This window comes from Chamaea fasciata, unplaced genomic scaffold, assembly GCF_029207755.1.
Source record: "Chamaea fasciata isolate MVZ Bird 193981 ecotype frontalis unplaced genomic scaffold, bChaFas1.0.hap1 SCAF_3, whole genome shotgun sequence".
NCBI lineage: Eukaryota > Metazoa > Chordata > Aves > Passeriformes > Sylviidae > Chamaea > Chamaea fasciata.
The window spans coordinates 23,729,936-23,751,399 of record NW_027094088.1 but is presented as its reverse complement, the minus strand read 5'-3'; the positions used below and the strand labels follow the sequence as shown (position 1 = coordinate 23,751,399).

The 21,464-nt window shown below is 42.7% G+C and overlaps 1 protein-coding gene across 1 annotated transcript in view; it reads right to left on the bottom strand.

The window, feature by feature from the left end:
* PKDCC (protein kinase domain containing, cytoplasmic) overlaps positions 1-21,464 on the bottom strand; it is a 35,872-nt gene that overhangs the window by 2,341 nt on the left and 12,067 nt on the right. The window contains exons 2-6 of the mRNA XM_066178371.1: positions 18,385-18,507; positions 15,091-15,362; positions 11,230-11,309; positions 10,275-10,382; positions 475-648 (exon numbers count right to left, since the gene is read on the bottom strand). Coding sequence (XP_066034468.1) covers positions 475-648; positions 10,275-10,382; positions 11,230-11,309; positions 15,091-15,362; positions 18,385-18,507 — 757 coding nt within the window. The remainder of the gene's footprint in view (positions 1-474; positions 649-10,274; positions 10,383-11,229; positions 11,310-15,090; positions 15,363-18,384; positions 18,508-21,464) is intronic.

The following is a 21,464-nucleotide window of genomic DNA, read 5'->3' as shown; positions in this document are numbered from 1 at the left end:
CCCCTGAGGCAGAATAAATACTTTTTTAGTGTATTGATTATTTTCAATATTCCGGCTACAGATAGTCTGACATGATGACCTAGTAGTCACTGGTTAGCCATAGGCAAGGTTAACAGAAATTACTTTTCTCTTGGTTCCATGGAAGTGCCTGTTAACACCTCCCAGAAGCACAAAAATGCAAAAAAATAACATTCCAGATCCTGTGGTTTGGTAACCTGGGGTCCATGTGCTTGGCCCTCTAGTGCCAGCTCCTCTGAGTCTGTCTGTAGTTTCTGCTCCCCAGACAGCTGGCAAACAGATGCCTCAGCAAAAAAGCTGCCTCAGCTGAACCTTCAGAAACTACCTCCCTTCTAGATGCTGCCAGTGGCTCCCACAGCCCAGCACAACACACTCCCCAAGCTGTATTAAAACATTTAGAGCAGCCAGAATAGGTCACTCAGTTGCTGCTTCTCCTCCACAGCATCCAGGACCTACCTGTCCAAGTTGTCTGGTTAGTTAGGACAAAAGCTTTGCACTGGGAGTAGCTGTCACAGATCTCAATGGCTTCGTTGACATCAAACACAGAGAGGAGGCAGCCCTTGTGATGGTAGGATGGCCAGCATCTGTAGTTCTCATCAGGAATATGGGCTTCAGGTACCCGTCTGTACTCTGCAAATCAGAGCAAAGCAGTCGTTTGAAAGCTCCAGTAAACTGGTTGTTTTTAACAGGCAAGGTTTATTAGAACAGCTTAGGAGCAGGATATATGACGGAAAAGCTGACGGTTTAGACTGTACCAGCCCTGGTTTACTCCCAAACGTGTTTATAGCTCTGCACCTTACTTTCCTTTTCCTTTCCTCCTTTCTTCTTCTCACCTCTTTCTCCAGAAAGCGTCTGTAAATAAACAGTCTGTGCACAAAACCCCTTCCCCTTCCCCACTGCGGAGGCGAGGCTTTGGTTTTATTAGGAGTTTTACAGGAAGAATGTCCCATTGAATAAACAGCATCCACTTGAATGAACTGACTCACTGTCCTACTTCTCAACAGTGAGCAGGATTGTCGGGGTGAGACCTGACCAGGCGTTCCCAGCCCTCCCTCTCCCTCAGAAGAGCGTGCTATTTTTCTCTGGCCCCTTTAGAGAAGGGAGAAAAGACAGGCTTTTAATTAAGCAAACTTTTTTTGCTTGCTCAGATTAGGACAAAAGAGGAGTTGCTTGATGGGCCTCTGAAGAGAAGGGGGGGCTGGAAAAAGTAGCGGGAGCATGTCAGCATGGTCCTCGCCCAGTGCCTCCGCACTGCCCCACTGACTGCTCCTCTCCCTTGGCTGCCGTTCAGTCTCACTTGCCTTTATGAGCAGTCTCTTGTTCTCTGTTCACAGCTCCTCTCACTTTCCCAGCCACTAACGGGGCTTTCTCTAAAGAATGCATCAGCAAATTCAGCTGATCATTTATAAACATTTCTATTTAGCCTCCAGACACACAAATTAATGGTTCCCTCCTGTCTCTCCTCCCCACGTCCTATTCAAAAAACTAAATACATTCTATATTTCTTCTAATTGTATCTGTTGTGGAAACCAGAGCTGCCTGCCCTGACTCACAGCCTATTCTTAAGTCACTTTGGTTCAGGCATTCTCTGCCTGGCTCTGCTGATTCAGCCTGCTAATATTTCATACAGCACATTGTACGAACACCACCGAGTCAAAGGCGAGTGTGTCTGCTACTCCAAACTGTCAGTATTTCCACTGGGAAAAGAAGCGCACATTCACAAGTGCTCATTCTCACCACACAGTCTGAAATAGTGGGAAACAAATGTAGTAACTGCATTCTATTTTAAGCTTTAGCTCATTAAAAGTATCATAAGAAACATTTCCAAATAAGAAGCAAAATCAGAGCTGATCATGTCCCAGTTAAATCAAAAACAAAAAAAAAGTTTTCTTAATTGAGGAAATGCAGATTCATGCACAAGAAGACAAAAAAAAATCAAAATTTAGTTTCCCATGATGACTCTCATTTCTCCATTAAAAATATTTATGTATTTCTTCTGAAGAGACATCAGAGCATACATCAAACTGTCAGCTAGGTAGAAGTCCATTTTTTCCCAGTTTCTGCATCAACTGTAGTGTAACAATAATTGAATGTAACAGAATGTTCTCTTATGTCCACATGGCAACTGCTGAGTACTGATTTGTACCTCAGCCTAGGACAGTAAAATGATGTGCACAAATTAAAAAAAATCAATTCCCTGTAGTTAGCACCATATGTAACCACTTGTATCAGCATACACGCCATGTTGACTGGATATAAAATGTATAAATTATCCAAGCTCCTCTTTGCACACCACAGAATGGCCACCTCACACTGCACTGTACCAAGCCCCAGGCCACAGAGGGCATTCACAGAAGGGTGGTCCTTTCTCTGGCAGCAGGAGATGAAGCATCTGCCTGATTCTCCATGACAGCAGGGAGCGTGTCCCAGCCCTTCTCCAGGGCACTTTGGGCAGCTGACAGGCTCCACGCTGGGGCTGGGAGGAAGCTGCAGCATCCCTCAGCACACCATCACAGCACTAAGAGAGCAGCCCTACATCATCACATCATGTATTTTTCTTCACGCAAGGGAGAAGTCCACCTTGAGGACCCTTATTTAATATTTAAAATATTTATACTCCTCTAAGCACAGATATGCTTCTTAACAGGTCTATAGCACTTCCTTCTCCCCAGCACTGCTCCCAGTACAGCTCTCAGGGGTTAGGCTCTCGGATGACATGCACAGATTTCAAAAGAGCAGCAGTGATTTACGTGACCTGAGGATCTGTCAGAGGTAGGAGATAAAGTTCTCCCTTCCCATTGCCTTTTTCAAGGTGCCCAAGCCTGGTAAATCATCTGGGCAGCTCAGACACATTAATCAATGGAGCTGGGCCAGCAGTAACTGCCACGGCAAGGTCCTGGTTTGGGTGTGCAAGCGAGGATGGAAACAGCCATGCCAGGCTGGTCTCACCACGCGGCAGAGCCCTGTGGCTGCCACTTCTCTCCTCGCTGCTCCCTGCCAGTTCCTACATGAGGGAAAGTCGCAAACATCTCCAGTGACTCCTGGGAACAGGTAACAGGAACATGGCAGTGTGACACAGACGCAAAGAGCATTTTCCTTTGGCTGTGAGATCACCAAGCCCACACAGGTGGAAACACGGCCACTGGAATTGAAGGGAAAGGACCCAGTCACACGGGCTCCACAAGGGCAGCCTCTGGAAGGGCCTCCAGCTGGCACAGGCCACTGGCTGTGGACTGAGCCTATGCTGCCCACAGGGAGGGGAGGATGCAGTGAGGGGGAAGGCAGGAAGCAGCCCCCTCCCCACTTGCAGGCAAGCAGCAGTGATGGCTGCCTGGGAGTGCCTTCCCTTAGGAGCATCCCAATGGGAAGGCAGCTACAAGGAGTACAGAGCAGGACATGTGATGGCCCTGCACCCTGGTTCCTGCTCCCACTCCAGACAGGCACCCCTGTTTTCCCTGGGAAGCCAACAGGGGCCCAACTCTCAAATCACTCAGAACCGATCAGAAACTCATTGCCACACCAAGCAAGTGGTGATCTGAGCAAACTGAGCTTCTCTTCAAAACTCACTCCATCTCCAGCAGAGCTAGGCAGCTGCCTTGCCCATTTGCATGGTAAAGGCAAGTACCCCTGGAATCTCTTACTTCCATAGTGTCGATTTACGGAGCTTGCCATTTAGCTCTCATTTGTATGAGTTGTCAAGAAATGCACTCCTCTCACATGAAATAGAAGGACCCTGCTGAAGGATGTTCCTCCACTGAGATGTGTCCCAGCAATGACATTAGGTCCAGCCCTCAGGAGAGCTGGGCTTCCCCTACACCTTTAAATGGGTGACCACAGTGCAGCTACTCAATTAAGCAGTACTCCAATGGTTTAAAGACAGCTCCAGCTCAAGGTTTTGTCCTGCCAAGACCTGAAACTTGCTTAAATGGAGTCCTTGGAATTCGAAGGCTCACAGCAGTAAATCACATCATAAAAAGGTCAAAGTTCTGGTCAATTTCCAGACTAATGGTGTTTAAAACCAATAAATGCTTGCCTAATACTATAAATGCAGCCATAAATTTACACTTCTGCATACATACACATAGCTTGACAGAGTGTACATAAAGTCTATCAAGGTAATGGCAAGGAATAGATCAGAGAAATGCAAGGCATTCCTACTGGTATCAGCAGAAAAATAACTCTTTCCTCAGTTGACTAATTTTGTGAGGATTGAAGCAAATAAATGCAATGCAGTAAGCCTGATATTGATGTCACTTAGAATGCATTTACTCCAGAGTTTAACACATGGGAGGTAATACAAGAGCTTACAATTACACAGATAGATTCTACTCCAAAGCATTTTTTCTTGCAAACATTTTGGAACTTCAAGATACCTTGTTATGCTGAATCCAGTCAATCCTCAAAAGTTTTGTTTTCTGATAGCTTTTATAGTTTTAAACATTTTTACAAGGTTGTTCTCATCAATCAAAACATACTGCTTTGATCAGGCCAAAATCTTAGAAGTTTCTTAGCATGTTATCCACATCCCATGATGGCCACAGTGATCATGAAACCAAGATCACTCACTTGTTATGACAAGTAAGAGAGGCATCTTTAAAAGCAATCTGCAGCATCATTGACCAGCACCAGAGCTATAAAAATAAGTAAATGTTTTAAATTCTTATTCTATTATTTTTTCCATCAAAAACCACCTGCATTGTCCCAAAGCCGACTACTATCTATAAACATACTCATTTTCACTGTTACTAGACTGAATCACATAAAGAGCTCCACAAGTATATAATAAACTATGTGAAACCGCCTGTGGTTTCCCCCTTTTAGCCTGTCTGAATCACCCTAAATCTGACTTTAATCAGTCCTAATGACCATTTATTTCAGCCACAGCAGCCAGGCGGCATTTTTACTACCAACTACAGCTACTTGCTGGAGATTTGCCCAGTTGTCTTATCACCTGCCAATACACTGTGGGTCAATGACAGAAACACAACCACGTTCATCCCTGAGAGAAAAATCACGTTGGTCCTTTTTCTCCCTCCTTTTCTCCTCCAGTCTCAAGAGGAACACTGGCAGTTGAGTCTGGAATTGCTTTTAATTGCTTTGCTCACAAGTAAGCAGAAAGAGCCTGATCTTGCCAATATCAGCAAAAAAGTGGTATTGAGCAGCGTTTTGCTCTAACATTCCCCTCTGATTCCCAGGGAGCTTTTGGAGAACAGTATTGGATCCAAAAGAGACAACAATACACTGATGTTTTTAGCATGCTTCATTTTACGCTGAACTTTTCCTCATGTTCCAATACCTCACATTTCAACATGCTTCTGACAGCAGGCCCCGCCAAGCACCCTGCACAGTTCTCTACAGAGAGCGAGTTTTTGGTTTGTCTGAGGAAGCGAGGGGGCAGGCCTATCCCTGCCTCTGCTTTCAATCAGCCCTGACGTATCCCAACTGTTTGGAAAGACAGGCTGGCCTAGCAGGACACGGCTTTGCCTTTGTCAGACCAGGAGATAGGCCTGCTCCTCTGGGAGCGTTCCCGTCCCCTGGCAGTTTCCTGCGTGCGGGCCGGGAGCGAGGCGGGCCTTGGCGCTTTGTAGGCACTGTCATTGTGCTCACAGCAGAGTCGTATTTAAATCGGTCTGCAGGCTGTCACTGAAACACAAATAAATAACCAGGGGAACGACGTGTTCCCTTACATTTTATTCCTGTTAACATGACACAGCTGGAGCATTTTTCCTGCCTCGTGCCCCACATCCCAGGGAGCTGTCCCATACCCACAGCCACCTCTGTGGTACACACCAATTCACCAAAGGCAACAAGCCCAAAATGTTCTACAAATGCTTAAACATTGCATGTGGTCCACTCCATCATAAAAGCAACGATGCTGATGATGGACAAGCCAGAAGTTGCCTAGGGCCATGTGTTGGGGTATTTAAGCTTGAAGATGGATGCCAACAGGATTTATAAAAGACACTCAATGACTTCTTTGGTGTTCTGAAAGGGAATTGAGGACCTCAGCAGAAAGTATTTTGCTGCTCAGTGCCAAGTTGGACAGGGAGAAATTTAGCAACAGCAGAACATATTGCTCAGGGAACAGGGAAAATGGTTGGCATGGTGGTGGAGATACAAGTGAGCAACAAGCAACTGGTTGTGGTCAGTGCACAGCTGCACAGACCCACATGGGTGCAAAGGAACCTGCTCCTCTATTCCTGTGCACTGGCATTACCTGGCTTCTGATGTGAGAGCACTCCAAGCAACACAGGCTGTAAAGGGAGACTTTCTGCCCTGTCCGCCTTTCCCCCTCAGCCCTGAGGGCTCTGGGAAAGGGACACCAAAGGCACATGTATAAAAATAATTTACACTGATAAGATTTATTATAATATATTACGATACAGCAGGAATCTGGGCTGCAGTTTGTTCCTGATTTCAATAACTCTCGAGTGGATTTACAATTTCCTAGGCAGGTTGCTATAGTGACCCTGCAGAATATTTTTTTCCAAACACTGTCATACTGTAAATATTTACATACAGCATAATCCTGCCAAATTGTCTTGAGACAAAGGAAAACACAACGTGTCTTTGCTTTATGTCCAGCCTTGCAGCTTTTTTAGCTTTGAGAATGTGCTTTCAGCTAACAACAGCAGCTAATTGCAGCTTTCTGTGGGCTTGCACACCCCCAGACCTAATAATGGGTCATTTATTAGCTTTAATGAATAACAAAGCTATCAGATTTACGAGTGTTAGCTGATTTCACGCATTTCTGAGTAAATTCTGAGTTAACTGGAAGGCTGGGGCTTAGCTCAAGGGCCAGATACTCAGTTGGTACAAATCACAGTCACTGGATGGAAGTAATAAAAATGTTGATACTGGGGCATGACTTTACTGATGAACATCAGTAAGTTTTTTTACAGTCTCCTTAATCTGGATAATTAATGGAATGATTTAATCATTTTTAGATAACGTATGTCAGAAGAAATACATGGTTCCTGTTTTAATTCACATTCTTCTGGATTCCAGCAAGGGAGGCCAAGAGCCAATAGAATATAAAAGCATTAGTTCCTGGTGTTGTTTTAAATGCAGCAGTGTTCCCATATCAACATGAACAGCAGTGTGATTTATGATTGCAGAACACATACACAGCTATCAAATGTCTCCCACGCCTCCACTCTAAGATACTAAACCAAAGTCCAGAGCATAATATAATTTACAGCACTATAAAATCTTTACAACTGAAGCACAGTGAAAGCTTAATATCCAAGACCTTCTGTAATATGACTATGTCATCTTGTTAAACTTTATTTATGGAAACACTAGGGCTGACAAGAACTTTCTTTGTGTCGCTTCCCTACTGCTTATCAATATCACCTTTCTCACTTTGTGGTGCTCATAGGAGGAGGTCTTCCTTTCAAAAACGTAAGTTCACATAGATAACACTCTGTTTCCTCAACGTTAATGTTTTAGTTATGGCCTTACATGACTTGCCCAAGATCATGATCTTGTCTTTCCTAGTATGAATTCACAATGCCCTATCCAAGATAATGCACATTTCCAAGCACTTAAGACCCAAGACAAATTCTGAAGCACGATTACCTGAACCTTCTGTAGTTTCTTTTCAAAGTCAAACCAAATCAAAACCTTGGAATTCTCGGATCTGAATTCTCCTCCCCTTCTTTTAGGATTTCAAAATAGACTGTGCACCAGAAAGGCCTTATTTTATCACAAACTTTTACATGCCAGGAGATTGGCATCACTAGTTCTGGTCGTTTCTACTATTTGTGAGAGCAAAAGTCCCAGGAGTGAGTCACCTTGTGAGATTTCAATCATCTGGAGAAAAATGGATGCAAACTTGTGCCTCCCCCATCTTGGCACCCATTGGGGTATGAATGCAAAGCTGATTAACTCCTATCTGGCCTCAGAACCAAATGATCATCTTTAATTTTATTTTAACTTAGCACTGGGCTGAAAAACACCCTTCTTGAACTTTCTCTATGCTGCAGAGTAACACAGAAAATATTTGATAAAATCATGCAACCTTAAAAATATTTTTTTTGTCACAAGAGGGCCAAAGCACGACCTCAGCCTACAGCTTGGGAAAATATTCGAGTTGATCCTTTTCATCTGTGTCTGTCCCTCTACCAAGATCTATACAAAATATTCCATCTGCTCAGCTGTTCAGCCTTGGTTGCAATGGTGAGGATGCAGTCTCAGCTGGGAACATCCTGCCAGTAGGAGAGGCTGATTCCGTGGACACCACTCCCTTCCAGGACACCTGTCACCCTCTCCTGCAACTCCACTGTACCACAGGAGAATTTCCCATTCCATTATCTCCAGATTGAAAACTTTAAAAATTAATTCCAATATGGCATAGGTATTAAATATCAGTCAAACATCAGTTGAGGAAAGATTATGGTTAGAATTAAAATTATAAAAGTGAGTATGTAGGCACATTTTAACCCTCATGATAAGACTTCTTCATATTTGTATGGCAAGGAAAGGGAGTCTTAAAATAGAAATAAATTACAACACCTTTTCTGTTTGGTTAAAGTGGCCTTAGAACGAACTAGAAACAGACCTGCCCATCTTAAAGGCATGGCAGCTAAATTTGAGAACACATCTAATCTAAGTGCAATTTCTAATAAGATACCAAATTCCTCAGGGTTGTCCCTGAGGTTGAGAACATTTTCCTATCAGGGAATTCAATATTACACTCATGGTATTTAATGTACATTATCCAATATGTTACACAAGGCATCTACAGATTTTCAACATCTTTGGTCACACTGTGAAGTGCTTAAGTCCATTAGCAGTGTCCTGCAAATAAAACAGGCTCCTTGCAGAGCAGGGCATTACCAACCATGAACATGGGTGTAGTGGATTCTGTGTTATGTTATCCAGGACTCTACAGAATTAAATGAACAAAAAAAAAAAAAAGTGTAATTATTACAGTAACTAAGTATACACGGATCTCTGCTTCGTATCAGTGGAAACCTGCACTGATACATTGACTACTGCTCTCCAAAGCTTCTCTCCTTGGGAGCCTTTATAAACATGACAGACCTCTAAAATCCAAAAACTTCACCTCATCCTGATACAGCAATGAAATCTGGAATCAACCAGCATCATAGACCAACTTCAGCTCTCCTGGCACTTCTTCAACAATGGACATGTTTGTACTATTGATTGTACTGCTGAAAATAATTTTGCTGTGTTGACAGGTATCACTCAGCACAGATTGTGATGAAAAGCTGAAAATTAGAAAGCTAAATGAACACCTGCAACAATTTTCCTGCCAGTTTTACAACAAAATAAATATGGAATTATTCTGATAAGTGGGTCAAATTCATCCCTGGTATCATGGTCCATTGAGGTTAACAGAGCTACAACCAGAATGAATTTGGCTCCTGTGTCTCTTTCACTGAACAAATGCTTCACTGAACTTTTCAAACCCCCTGTGCCAACATTCATCTTCATTTAGAACCCATCTTTCCCTTTCTGCTGAGCTTTTGCAGCAAAGCCATAATTTTCTTATCAACTTGCAGTCAATTATGTTGACAGTTTGACATGAATACTGTACGTACACAAAAATAATTTGCAAAACAGTTTTTACAATTGTTGGGCTTAACAGCCATTTCCAGCACACATAATATTCTTTGACATGTACAATTCCACAGCTATCCTTCTAGGAAGAACATGCACCACTTTGTACCACAGCTTGAATACCGTACAGACATATAAAAAAGATACTGTTATTCAGCCTTGTTTTCATCCTGTTCTTTTTTCTATTTTTTTATTCTACTGCTAGCAGAAGCTGAGGGACACACCATTTTTCCCTTGCAAAGGAAGTAAAAATTTTATACTTCCAATCTACAAGCACTTATGTTATAAGAAATTCCTTTTAAGTCCCAGAAAACCCATGGGGGGTTACAACCTCATGACTGGATTCTCCCCAGTATATGTTCAGGCGGTTCTGATACTACAACAGCAGTGTGTGGATGGGATGGAACACATTTTCCATATATCTGTCGTGGAGCACTCCCTTTAGATTTCCTTATTTCCATTACAGCCTGCTCACAGTTACGGACATCCAGCTACATTACATAGTGAGCAGAGTTACAGGAGGCTCCCAGGAAGCAAAAAGCAGATAAAATACTATCACATGCATGACTTCAAGGATGACTGAGCTTTGTTTTCCACACATTAGCCCTTGCAAACCTCACAACAATGACAAAGTCTCAGATTTTAAGTATGGAGAAAGATGACTTTACCAGCTTTCGGCACCCGGGTTGTGTTCTGCAGGTACTCCCCACTCTTATACAGATTCAAAACTCTCTCCAGCTGAGCAGCTGTCTCATCTATTCCCCAGTGAAGTTCTCCTTTAAAAGCAGAGGAAAAGAATGACTCAGATGAGGAGCATCCTGCACAGGATAAAACAAGGTTTCATTTGAATGAAGCCCTAAGCATGGGAGCCTCGTGGTGCCCGGCTCCATGGCAGGGTTGTGATGTGGGCAGGAAATCCCTGAGTTCCTTCAAGTCAGGTTTCACACCTGACATGACCCAGGCATTCCAGAGGCTGGCTCGCCCAGCTGCAGACACTAAACACTGAGGAGAACTCCCCGCAAGTGATCAACATCAGCCAATACAGGGAACACCAATGCTTTGCTTGCTCATTAGCAAAGCATCATTTGCTTGCTCATTAGCCCAGCATCATTTATTATCCCTTCAGATGCCACTTTGAGGCACTGAAAAACTCTCAAATAAGTGTTACAGGCAACTACTCTTGTCTCAACACCACTACCTTGGTAATCAGTGAAGATCTATGAAAACGTCATTTGTGTCATCTGGCTTCAGAGGTATAAAACACCACTGGTTCCATTGACAATGAGAGAGTATCCAGGGTTTTATCATTAAAATCCCCCTTTCCAGGGACAGAAGGTCTTCCAGACCCCACAAGGAATTATTTGCATTCTGATGCAGTTCACCCCAGTGCTGAGGTGTCGGGATAAAACAAATATTTCTATGAAGCCTAGGTAAAATCTAAAAATGGAATTTCTCTGGTGGATGGGCCCCTCTTGACAGCTTAGTATGGGAGCAGTTTCATCCTGGATAGAAAAACAATCTAGTTCTATTGCAGTGAGCACAAAAACAGCACCCTCCCCTCCCAACCACAATAGTTACACTAAAAAAGTAACTACTTGCCATTACCATGTTTATTGTGATTACCTGTTGCATTGACTATCTTATCCAGCAATGGTCTCAGTGAGGATGGTGCACTGTGTGGAAGAAGATAGGTAAAAAAAAACCTGCAATAGAAAAGTAACCGATATTGACTATTTTTTTTTACAAGAGTTTACAAATATCTGATAACTCCTGAACATCCTAAGGAATAAATTCCTATTGCTTACATGCCACTGACCTATTCAGGAAATATAACGGTATTCTATACTCAAATACGTAGTTGAGACTATTCACTCACAGCTGTCTGGCATACCTAGACCACACTCCTACATATAAGGCTGCCTTGTACCTATGTGTAAATGTCCCATTAATACAGCAATTTGCTGTGAAGCCCCATGGATTGTGACTATTTGCAAAGCTATCTGTACTTCAACAAACTAAAAGGATGCCATCAACCCTGTAAATCTTGGGGTTGGTTTTTATTCAGATCTTGAAAGTACGTAAATTAGATTTCTGTTCATTGCTAATAAATGAAATTACTAGTTTCTTTACTACAGTTTTCTTAGACTTTCAAATTAATCGCCAGGATAAAACCACTATATTATTCTATTGTTTTAACACTGTTGAAATACAGAATGTCCTCTTTGTTCCGATTATTTATTTATAATCAAGATGCATTCATGTAGGTATTCACTGATAGAGGTAGAATCACAGAGTCACAGAATGGGGAAGGTTGGAAAAGCACCACTGGAGGTCAGCTTAGTCCAGCCTCCCTAGGACAATTTACTTAGGATTGTGTCCTTATGTCTTTTAAATTTCTACAGAGGAGATTCCACAAGTCTGTTTTAATGTTTTTTATTACAAAAGAAAAAACAACGTGCCATTACCATGCCTTGAAGCACATTTAATTTTCATATTCTTCCTTTAGAGTCCTACTACTCTGCCAATACTACTGCCTATTGCAACTAACCCAGTGTCACAGAAGCCTAAGATGGAGATGGGCAGACCAGGATCTGACAATATAAACAAAACTATTGGACATAATTAGCTAATGAAAAGAACAGGAACACAACTGGGAAATTGCCCTGCTACATCTAACTTGCAAAGCAAAGTAAACATTTTTTCATATACAGAGGCCACATTGTCAAATGGAAACCCCACGGAATCATGCTCAAGAGGGAGACCAGCAGATGCTTTACATAAGCGCAAATTAGAAAATTCAGTTACTGATACCAAAAATTGGTCATAGAGGCAGGTGTTATTGAGCTGACACTCTATTTACACAATGAATATTTCTTTGAGAACATAACTCCCTTTTTCATCCCAAACAAAAATCATGTCAATGGTTTTCCCAAGTGGGATAATCCACTGGTAGGTTTTCCTGACCATGAGTATGAAACAGTCAGTGTAAATACATACAAAAATCTGAAGAGCAGCACAACATTTGTAACAAATAATTTGTCTGGTAAATTTTAGCTCATTGTTTTTACTTAGAGATTATCCCTAAAGCCGAGCCCAACTGATTGTGAATAGTTCTTCGCAGAAATTCAGTAGCTGTCACTAAGTTTTCTCAATGCTGGCTGGAAGCAAGTCACGGAGGTTATTGTTTTTCCGTAGCTACAGGGCTACAGAAACATGCGACTGCTCTACTGCAAACACCCACATGTGAAATCCTGACATGCACAGACACTGGAGTCTGCACAACTTAATTGCAGGAACATTTGTTATTCATTGATTCCAGGGCCAGTGGTACACCCTGTAATCTGCATAACACAGACTGTCAGATCCTTTTACATTCGTTCCTACAAATTGTTTCTTTTTGACAACTATCTGATCCTAATTTAAGAATTCTCAGTGATGGAGAATTCATCTCAGCTATTGGTTAATAGTTCAAAATATTAATTATGTTTACTTTCAAAACTGTCCAGTGCTTTGAAAACTGTTCCCCCAAACATTTGGAGGAAAACACAGCGAGACACATTTGTGACAGGAGGCAACCATCTGAAAGTCAAGATAGGCCAGTCCTTGTCAAGGTTTCTCCCAACTGTTTTCTCTCCTTTAACTATTTACCTCATAAAGGAACCAGCGTGATAGACTTAACTATGCTTTCAAGGTTAGGGTGTGCTATATTTTAAAATTACAAGGGGTTTATGCATTGTTTGACATATTGCTGCTTTTGACTTCTATCTAACAGCATCAGAGGGCAACTTCTAAGCCTACAGCAGCAGAGTGCACCTATGAAAATAACAAATTTAGCAGCCTATTCCTAGTGAAGGGGGGGATTTCACCTCCCGAGACAAGTGCATTGGATTTGCTGTAACGCCTTTGCATGGGTGGTCACAGCCTCCCACTCCGTGAATCCACCGTTCAACAAAACTCCACTGTCTCCATGGAATTAAGGCAAAGCAGGGGCTGAGAACACTGGGGCACTGTGCATGGATTCCACACCAGAGAGCAGTTCAAAGGCAATATAAAAACTGTATTAGAAAAAGACCACTTCCTTCAGCGTGACCAGCAACCTGGCACAAGCCCACCACACCGTAGACATGTCCCCATTTATGACCGAGATGGATGGGTGCCTATTAAAGGCTTCTTACCCAGAAGCAGTCAAACAATCTTAACCAAAAGTTAGCAAGCCAAGCAAGATCTTTAGGCCAAGCAAATGGAAACGGAAAATCTTGCAGGACACACTAAATACTGCACTGCACAACTGCAGATGGCTGTCATGTGGTGCAGCCCATTTCAGTGTGGTCAGCTAATGCGACACACATGCTGGTGAGCGCCCTGCAACCAACGCAGAAGGCTCTCTTTGGAGCAGCGTCTCCTCACTGTGGTCTGGAAGGCATTGAATGGCATGGCACTTGAAAGGGAAGTCTAAGAAATGAGCACACCATTATGGCACTGCTCTGAGATCTCCATCCTGCTATCTGGATTAGCCAAGGTGGCCAACTGTCCCAGCAGTGCCCATCAGATGGAGCGGCAATGGCAGGATGAGCACGGCACTGAGCATGCACTACTGGCTCCCTGGAAAGCAGTGACATGGCTCTCCCAGCATCCCACACAGCCCTCCAGGGGTGTGATGGCTGATGGAGGAGAGCCAAGACCACAAACACAAAGCCATCGCCCAAAAGGACCCAGCTGTAAATCTGGACACACCTTTAGAATCAAATCTGAAAGACAGTTGCAACAGCTGAACACTTCCTTCAGCGTGGCCATCTGGTCCAGAATGGTCCATCACACACGTGTCCCCCATTGTGGGCATGGCACTGAGAGTCAGTCCCCAGCACCTGCTCACACAGACCCAGGACTGGGAGGGAAGGGTGAGAAGATTACCCTTGTTTTAAAAAGTTTGTGCTTAGACCCCAGATTGTCAGAAACTTGAGGGTGGACCCAGCAGCTCCAGAGACTCACTGGGGCTGTTATCATCCTACCACAGCAGGCTTCAGCAAGGAAGGGAGCACTGAGCCAGAAGGCAGGATGTGAACTGAACTCTAAGTCTCCCTCTGAAGCCAGCCCTATTCTCAGCTAGTGGTGCAAAACATGTGAAGACCCCTCTTAACTCACACCAAAGAGCTGCTGGAATCATCTCACCACAGAGCTTGTGGGCTCCCAGCTCCAAAAGTGCTTATGCTCCACTCCTATGAAAATCACTACTTGAGTGAAGAATTCAGTGGGCTTCAACCAATACAGAATTAGGCTGAGTGGTGAATCACACTCAGAGTGTGCAAAATATTTAAAATGTTGTAAATGCCATGTATTTTCAAAACTGAAACAATTTTTCATGGCTTTGGTTACTTCTGGGCATTGGTTCTGAGACAGAATGTGCTCATTGATGTGAATAACTATGAAGGGTGGTGGAGCTCTAGGCCCACTCTTAACTCTACATGACTTTATCAGACCACAGACCTGTAGGCATTGTAGAGATTCCTCTTTTCATTCATGCTCTGACACCGCCCCTCAACCGAGCAGGGCAGGGTGAAGTTTCTTGCAGGGAATTCCATGAAGCAGTCGCTGTTACTGGTGCAAGAACTCTCCTCAATGCTGGCATCATCCAGATCTGTCACCTTCAGCTCCCCATCCACGATCACAAACTGCCGAGGGCGGAAATCCAGTAATGTCACCGAGCCAAGAGGAGAGTGAGCCAAGTAATGCAGAAGCCGAACTAAGCTGAGACATATCTGAAACACAAAAACATGGGTACCTCGCATTATTTTCTCAGTGCACAGTATACAACAAAACCACTTTAGCTGAAGATATGTTAATAAATTTATGACTTAATGTAAGCATTATAGCTTACCCTCAAAGCTAAATGTTGCAACCAAGGTATTTTTCACAGGATTAACATAGCTGGTTGTAAAACCCTGAGAGACTTGAAACAAAAATAAGCTTCTTTACAAGTGCTTTCCCACACTATTCTTGAAGCAGGGCTCATTGTTGCTGTTCTTACTTTTAACAGAAATAAAAGCATTAACTTTTAATAACCCATTATGCACAGGCGTTGACCACACAGTCTGATCCTGCTCTTTTAAAAACTCCAGATCTGGAAATTTTGGCTGGACCACTCTGCACCCATGCCTGGAGCTCCAACTGCAGACATGTCTGTATTGCCTCTGTACTGATCCTGCCTCTTGACTGTTTTTATGATTTTTTTCCACTGCTTCCTCTGATTTTTTCCTTTTTCCTTCTTCCTCCCAGGAAGAGGAGCTCCACAGGTTCAGTGTAACTCTTCACCACGCCTCAGGGTAAGTACACATGTCTGTCTGCCTGCCTTGACAGGTCTGCCTTGGAGGATCTTCATGCACCACTATGAGCCTGAGGTGGGAGCTCTGTGCTGATGTTTCACTTTTCCACTGCAGGTTAGAAACTGGAGTAACTCTTGCTAGAGAGCAACCTTGATGAACATTGAATTCAACCCCCTTACCAAAGTCCCATTTTCAATACATGCATTCCATTAGAGTCCACTATGTAACCTATTAATCCAAATGGAGCAGTAATATGAACACAGTTAAATACTGGAATTTTTATTTTATGTATTAAATAAATAACAGGTCTTATTAAGCAGGCTTTTTACTGTTTATATATAATCTTTGTTTTCTATTAAAATACAATGTTAAGGGCATGTGCATTGAAGTAGTCAAATCCAAATTCAGTCTAGGGGCTTAAATAATACACTCAAGGGTGCACCTCAATGCATCCTTGATAAAGCTGAGCACAGCTGAAGAACATTAGAAACATCTCATGCTTCTACATAATCCTTCTCCTGGCTGACCAGACAAGAAAATTTTTCTCCTTTTTATGGGATACCATAGTTCATATGGAGATGTTTGCAGGCATATACAAGCCTGGTTATGGGATGCTAAACTTGACCACCCTTACCTCCCCTTGGAAGGGGAGCACTCATGTCTGTGTTACCCTGCAATACACTGTAGAGAAAAAGTCCATCCAGTCCAAGCTAACCTACACTATAGCTATCTTCAAATGCCAACAAACCCAGAATTTTGCTTGAACAAACCCACAGGTTGTCATCCAGAATTATTTCCTTTTCTCAAATGCCAAAAAGCCCTCTGCTCCTGCAACAGCAACCTCTGTGCCTGACCCCAACAGGCTCTGCCGTGCAGACCTGCTGCAGGCTGGGACTGCAAATGCCCCCTTACAACAAACTTTAAGCACGCAGGTGAAGGCTTTGCTCTGTGTCACACACTTCTGGCTTACTCATCTTACTGCTGAGCCCATCCACACCAGGAAATTATCAATTGTAGGAATAACATCATGAATTTATGCAGTCATTTTCAGGACTGGACCACAAACAAGACTCACATACCAAGAAGACAATTTTATTTCCTTCCTTTCTGTGTTAGTTGCATCCTAGACAAATGAATGAGCATGACACTATTTAGGACTTCATTACAGTGGTCAAAGGACTGTAGCACCTGTAATTCTACCTCTGTGAAGGTCCTCATCTTCATCTAATTCTCCTTTATCTCCCTTTGCAACTGCTCACTCAGAAATACCCACACTGGAAAGAAACTTCTCTGTTTATTACCCATAGTCTCACATATCTCTTCGTCATTTATTTTGTACATAATTGCTGTCACAGTTCATTATTTGCATTCCCTGGATAAGATGACCTAAAGGCAGGTGGTCCTGTGTTTTGGGAACCCTGCTGAGTACCTCTGCTGCTTATCAAGACCATGCTTCTTTCAGGAAAAGGGAGCTGAAGCTTAGTGCAGAGAACACACTTGCTCCAGCTGTATGAGTAAAATAAACTCTGCCAGGGAACATTCCTGAGCACAGAAACTTAATCCCACATGCACACTGGCTAGCATGGTCTCTGGCCAGGTCTGACCCAGCACTGAGGCTGCTCTCCTGCACTGTCCCCAGGTAGGATCCAGAAGGCAGAATGGGGCCATTTCCCACAGGCTGCAATCCTCCTCAGAGCCTTCAGAGAGTGCAGGAATGCAACAGCACAGCTGTGGGCTGCACCTTGCTCTTTCCACTCAGAGCTCACTCAGGCGCACTTTTAATTTTCTGGCACAGATGTAGCCGAGCAATCCAAAGTGTTTCAGATGGAGACTGCTGCTGCCTTTCAACGTCCTAGGGAGTTAACCTCAGACAAGGACACTTCCCCGTACACACCAAGCCAGACAGCGCTGTCTTGATCAAAGCATTGCTGCAGTCTGGCTTCATTTTGGACAAATTAAGTGTGACCTAGGTGCTCCTGGTAAATTGCCAGTGCAGTGGACAAACTGGGTTTGAGATTTGTGTAGGTTTATTCCACTCTTTCCCCAGGAAAAAATGAACAGAGCAGGAAGCAGTAGAAAACAATTATAAACCAAACCTATGATAAGGATCAGGAGAGAAATGTAACATCCTCCTATTGTTTAAATCCCAGTTGCAGAGCACAATGCCAAAACCCGGGGCCTCAAGCTTCAACAAGTAAGAAATGTTTCACGATATCATGTAAAAACCATATAACTAGTTAAAATTAGATAACCTTGACAGACAAAATAACACAGTATCTTAAACACTACAGAAGCGGAGTGCTAAATACTGCTTCTAAACCAAGATGTAATCATACACAAAACAAACATTTAATAAAAGTGAATTGCGCCCAAGAGTACACAACCCCTGCTTCATAGTATTATTTATTGTACTATTTCTTGCTCTCCTCAAAGTCCTTATAAAACAGTTGTTACTCACCCGAAATCTGTCTTCCCAGGAAGTCTGTAACAGCTGAATCATCTCTAAAGGCGAGCCCAGTTCAGTGATGGTCGTCAGTGTGTCTGGGATGTCATTGCTGTCTTGGTAGCAATAGCCGTAGAGCTGAAAACAACACAACCAGGCAACATCATCATAGTGTCCCTTGGCATGTGGATTCCCAAAGGAGGCTGTGAGCAGAGTTTCTGGCAGTATCTGTGACCCTGCAGGGAACCCATGCTGAAGGAATACATCCAGTGGGAGCAACCCACTCTGGACCAGTTTATGAAGAGCTGTAACCGATGGGAAGGACCCGACACTAGAGGTGTTCATGGAGTATTATCTCCCGTGGGAGGGACTCCACGCTGGAGCAGGGGAATTCTCTCAGGAGTCCTCTCCTGAGGAGCAAAAAGCCACAGAACCAAGATACAATTAACTGACCACAACCGTCATTCCCACACCTCTGCACTGCTCAGGAAAGAAGGCAGGGAAATCGGGAAGGGAGTAGAGCCCAGGAAGAAGGGAGGAGTCGGCAGAAGGTGGTTTTAAGATTTGGTCTTATCTTTCATTACCCTACTATGATTTGATAAACTAAATTAATTTTTTCCCAAGTCGAGTATTTTGCCCATGACATTAATTGCTAAGTGATTTCTCCCTCTGCTTAACTCAATCCACAAGCTTTTTTTCAAAATTTTCTCTCCCCTCTCCAGCTGAGGAGGTGAGTGAGAAAGTGGCTTTCGTGGGTACCCTGCATCCAGATAGGGTCAACCCATGACAAATACACAAGACAAAAAAATAATAACAATAATTAAACACAACTATGAACGCAGAAACAGAAAACTATCTGAGGAAAGGTAATTTAACCTATGCAATACCTGACTAAATAATATTGATTTTATGCTTAAAAATATTGTAAAATAGTTTTAATGACATTTTCCATAGGATTACTGTTTGTGCCTTGAGTGGCAATGTGTATTTCAATGACACAGCACCTTGAAAAGCAATCGAAAAGCCAACATTTATCTCTTCCCAGCCAGAAATTGCCTCTCACTATATCTGATGAATTTCTGTGTACAGTATCATTAAAGCAGGGCAAATACTCCAAAATACTATTTGCCAGTAGCTTCTACAATTTAAAAGCATTTAAATGGCAATTTCAGCCATACTCCGGCTACTTCTTTTATTTGCTTTCCAAGGATATTTGAATGATTTCCACTTGCACAAATAATTACACTAGAATAATATTTAAAGACTGTGGAGGAGAGACTGTCTTGCTTTATACGGAGTGGGACAACGTCTGACAGACTGGGGGACAGGCTTTTATGAACTCCCTGCCAAGCCCTGGCAGAGAGGATATTAAATGAGCCAGATAAGGATCTGATCACAACTTTCCAGCCAGAACAGCATGCACATGAAATAAAATGAAATGTAATCTCTGCCCCCAGTCAAATAAAACATACAGTAAAAGGGTTGGTGTGAAAATGCAGCATTAAAAAAATGCCCTGTTGCTGCTCCTCTACTGCCTTGCCCAGAGCAATTTGATTTTTTCACACCTCTTTTAGTTTTAAAGAGCTCAGGGAAGATGACAGGGGAGGTTCCTCAGTGCTGAGGGCACTCGGGTACGGCCCAGCAGAGGAAGCCAGGCTCAGACAGCCAGAACAGGGAGCAATCCCAAATCATGAGGAAAGCAGAGTGCCACGGCCAGAGGGAGTGGCTGAAGCTGCACACTGCCCCTGCGAGAAGATTCCAGCATCCAGCACATTCCTACAGCTCGTGACCTCCCCAGGCAGAAAAGCAAAGACCAGGCTAAAGTCAGAAAACATGGGATTTGTTATGAGCCATGCTGCTAGTTTTGACTGTAGCTGTCTACATTTAAAGGAAAAAAGGGTGCCAAAAAATGTAAAAGAAGTAAACAATTTTTCTTTTTGGTGTAAAAATGGCACTGTATTTCAAAACAGCTGCTTAAACGTGGACATTAACCTAAACAAAAAAAGAGCTAGAAGATTTTATTTTAAAACATGCCAAAAAGAGGATTTGTGATTGATGCCAATATGAACATTTGAAGTAGGAAAATGGACGTTTGTCTTTACTGCCATAACCACGACAAAGATACTAACAGTAATAATTTCTCCATCCAGAGCCATTCAGACCAGACTTGGGTTTGTTCCTTATCATCCGTGACACCACTTTTGTGCAGTTTAATGCCAGGAGTTAATTCTTAGAAAATCACATCAGCACAACTGTTTGAGCTATCTGTGCTAAGCTAAAGTTTAATTAAATGAAAACATTTACTACAATATAGATTATTTAATCAGGGAAGGTTGGGTTCTGCAGTCCTTTCCAGCTACTTCCCACGTCTTGTGTGTGTGGGCACACTAAGGAGGCAGGATGAAGCTTGGCAGGTTTGAAACCCTCACTTCTGAGCGTTAAAATCTAGCATCTGTTTCTGTATCATCTGCAGAATTCAGCTCTTGTCTTTAGCACAGTAACACTATCCACTGGGAAAAAAGCCATAAGGGAAATTAGAAAGCAATCCCGACTGGGAAATGACAGTATTGCAGTAACTGTTGGTTCATAGTAACACTGAATACAAAAAAGGTATCAGTCTCCATCAGACACTGCCAACATTTGTGAAAACAACTCTGGGAATAGAAACACAGAAGACAAACAACAATTATCCATTCCTTTTGATTATATAAACAAAATAAATATATATATATATACACGAAAAATATTGAAAAATAAATCTCACTATCTATGTACATATGATCACAGGAGCAGAAATTAAGTAGAGTACCTATTTGTGTCTATTGTGTCTAGATCCATGAAGGCCAATAGTAATAACAACAAGTTAGGTTTACTCTCATGAAATTTTGCCCTTAGTTCTTTCATTTAATGTCCAGTTTGTACTTTGGCAAAAGTCTTCGCTGCCCAAGTATCTGACTATATCTATAAACTAACCTGAGCTTTTTATTAATTTTACTTAAGTGAAACCTCTCCAGATAAAGTGTTAGTACAAAATTATATAGAGTTATAAAAGCACAGAAGTCTCAGATATAAAGGATTTATTGGGCCATATTTAT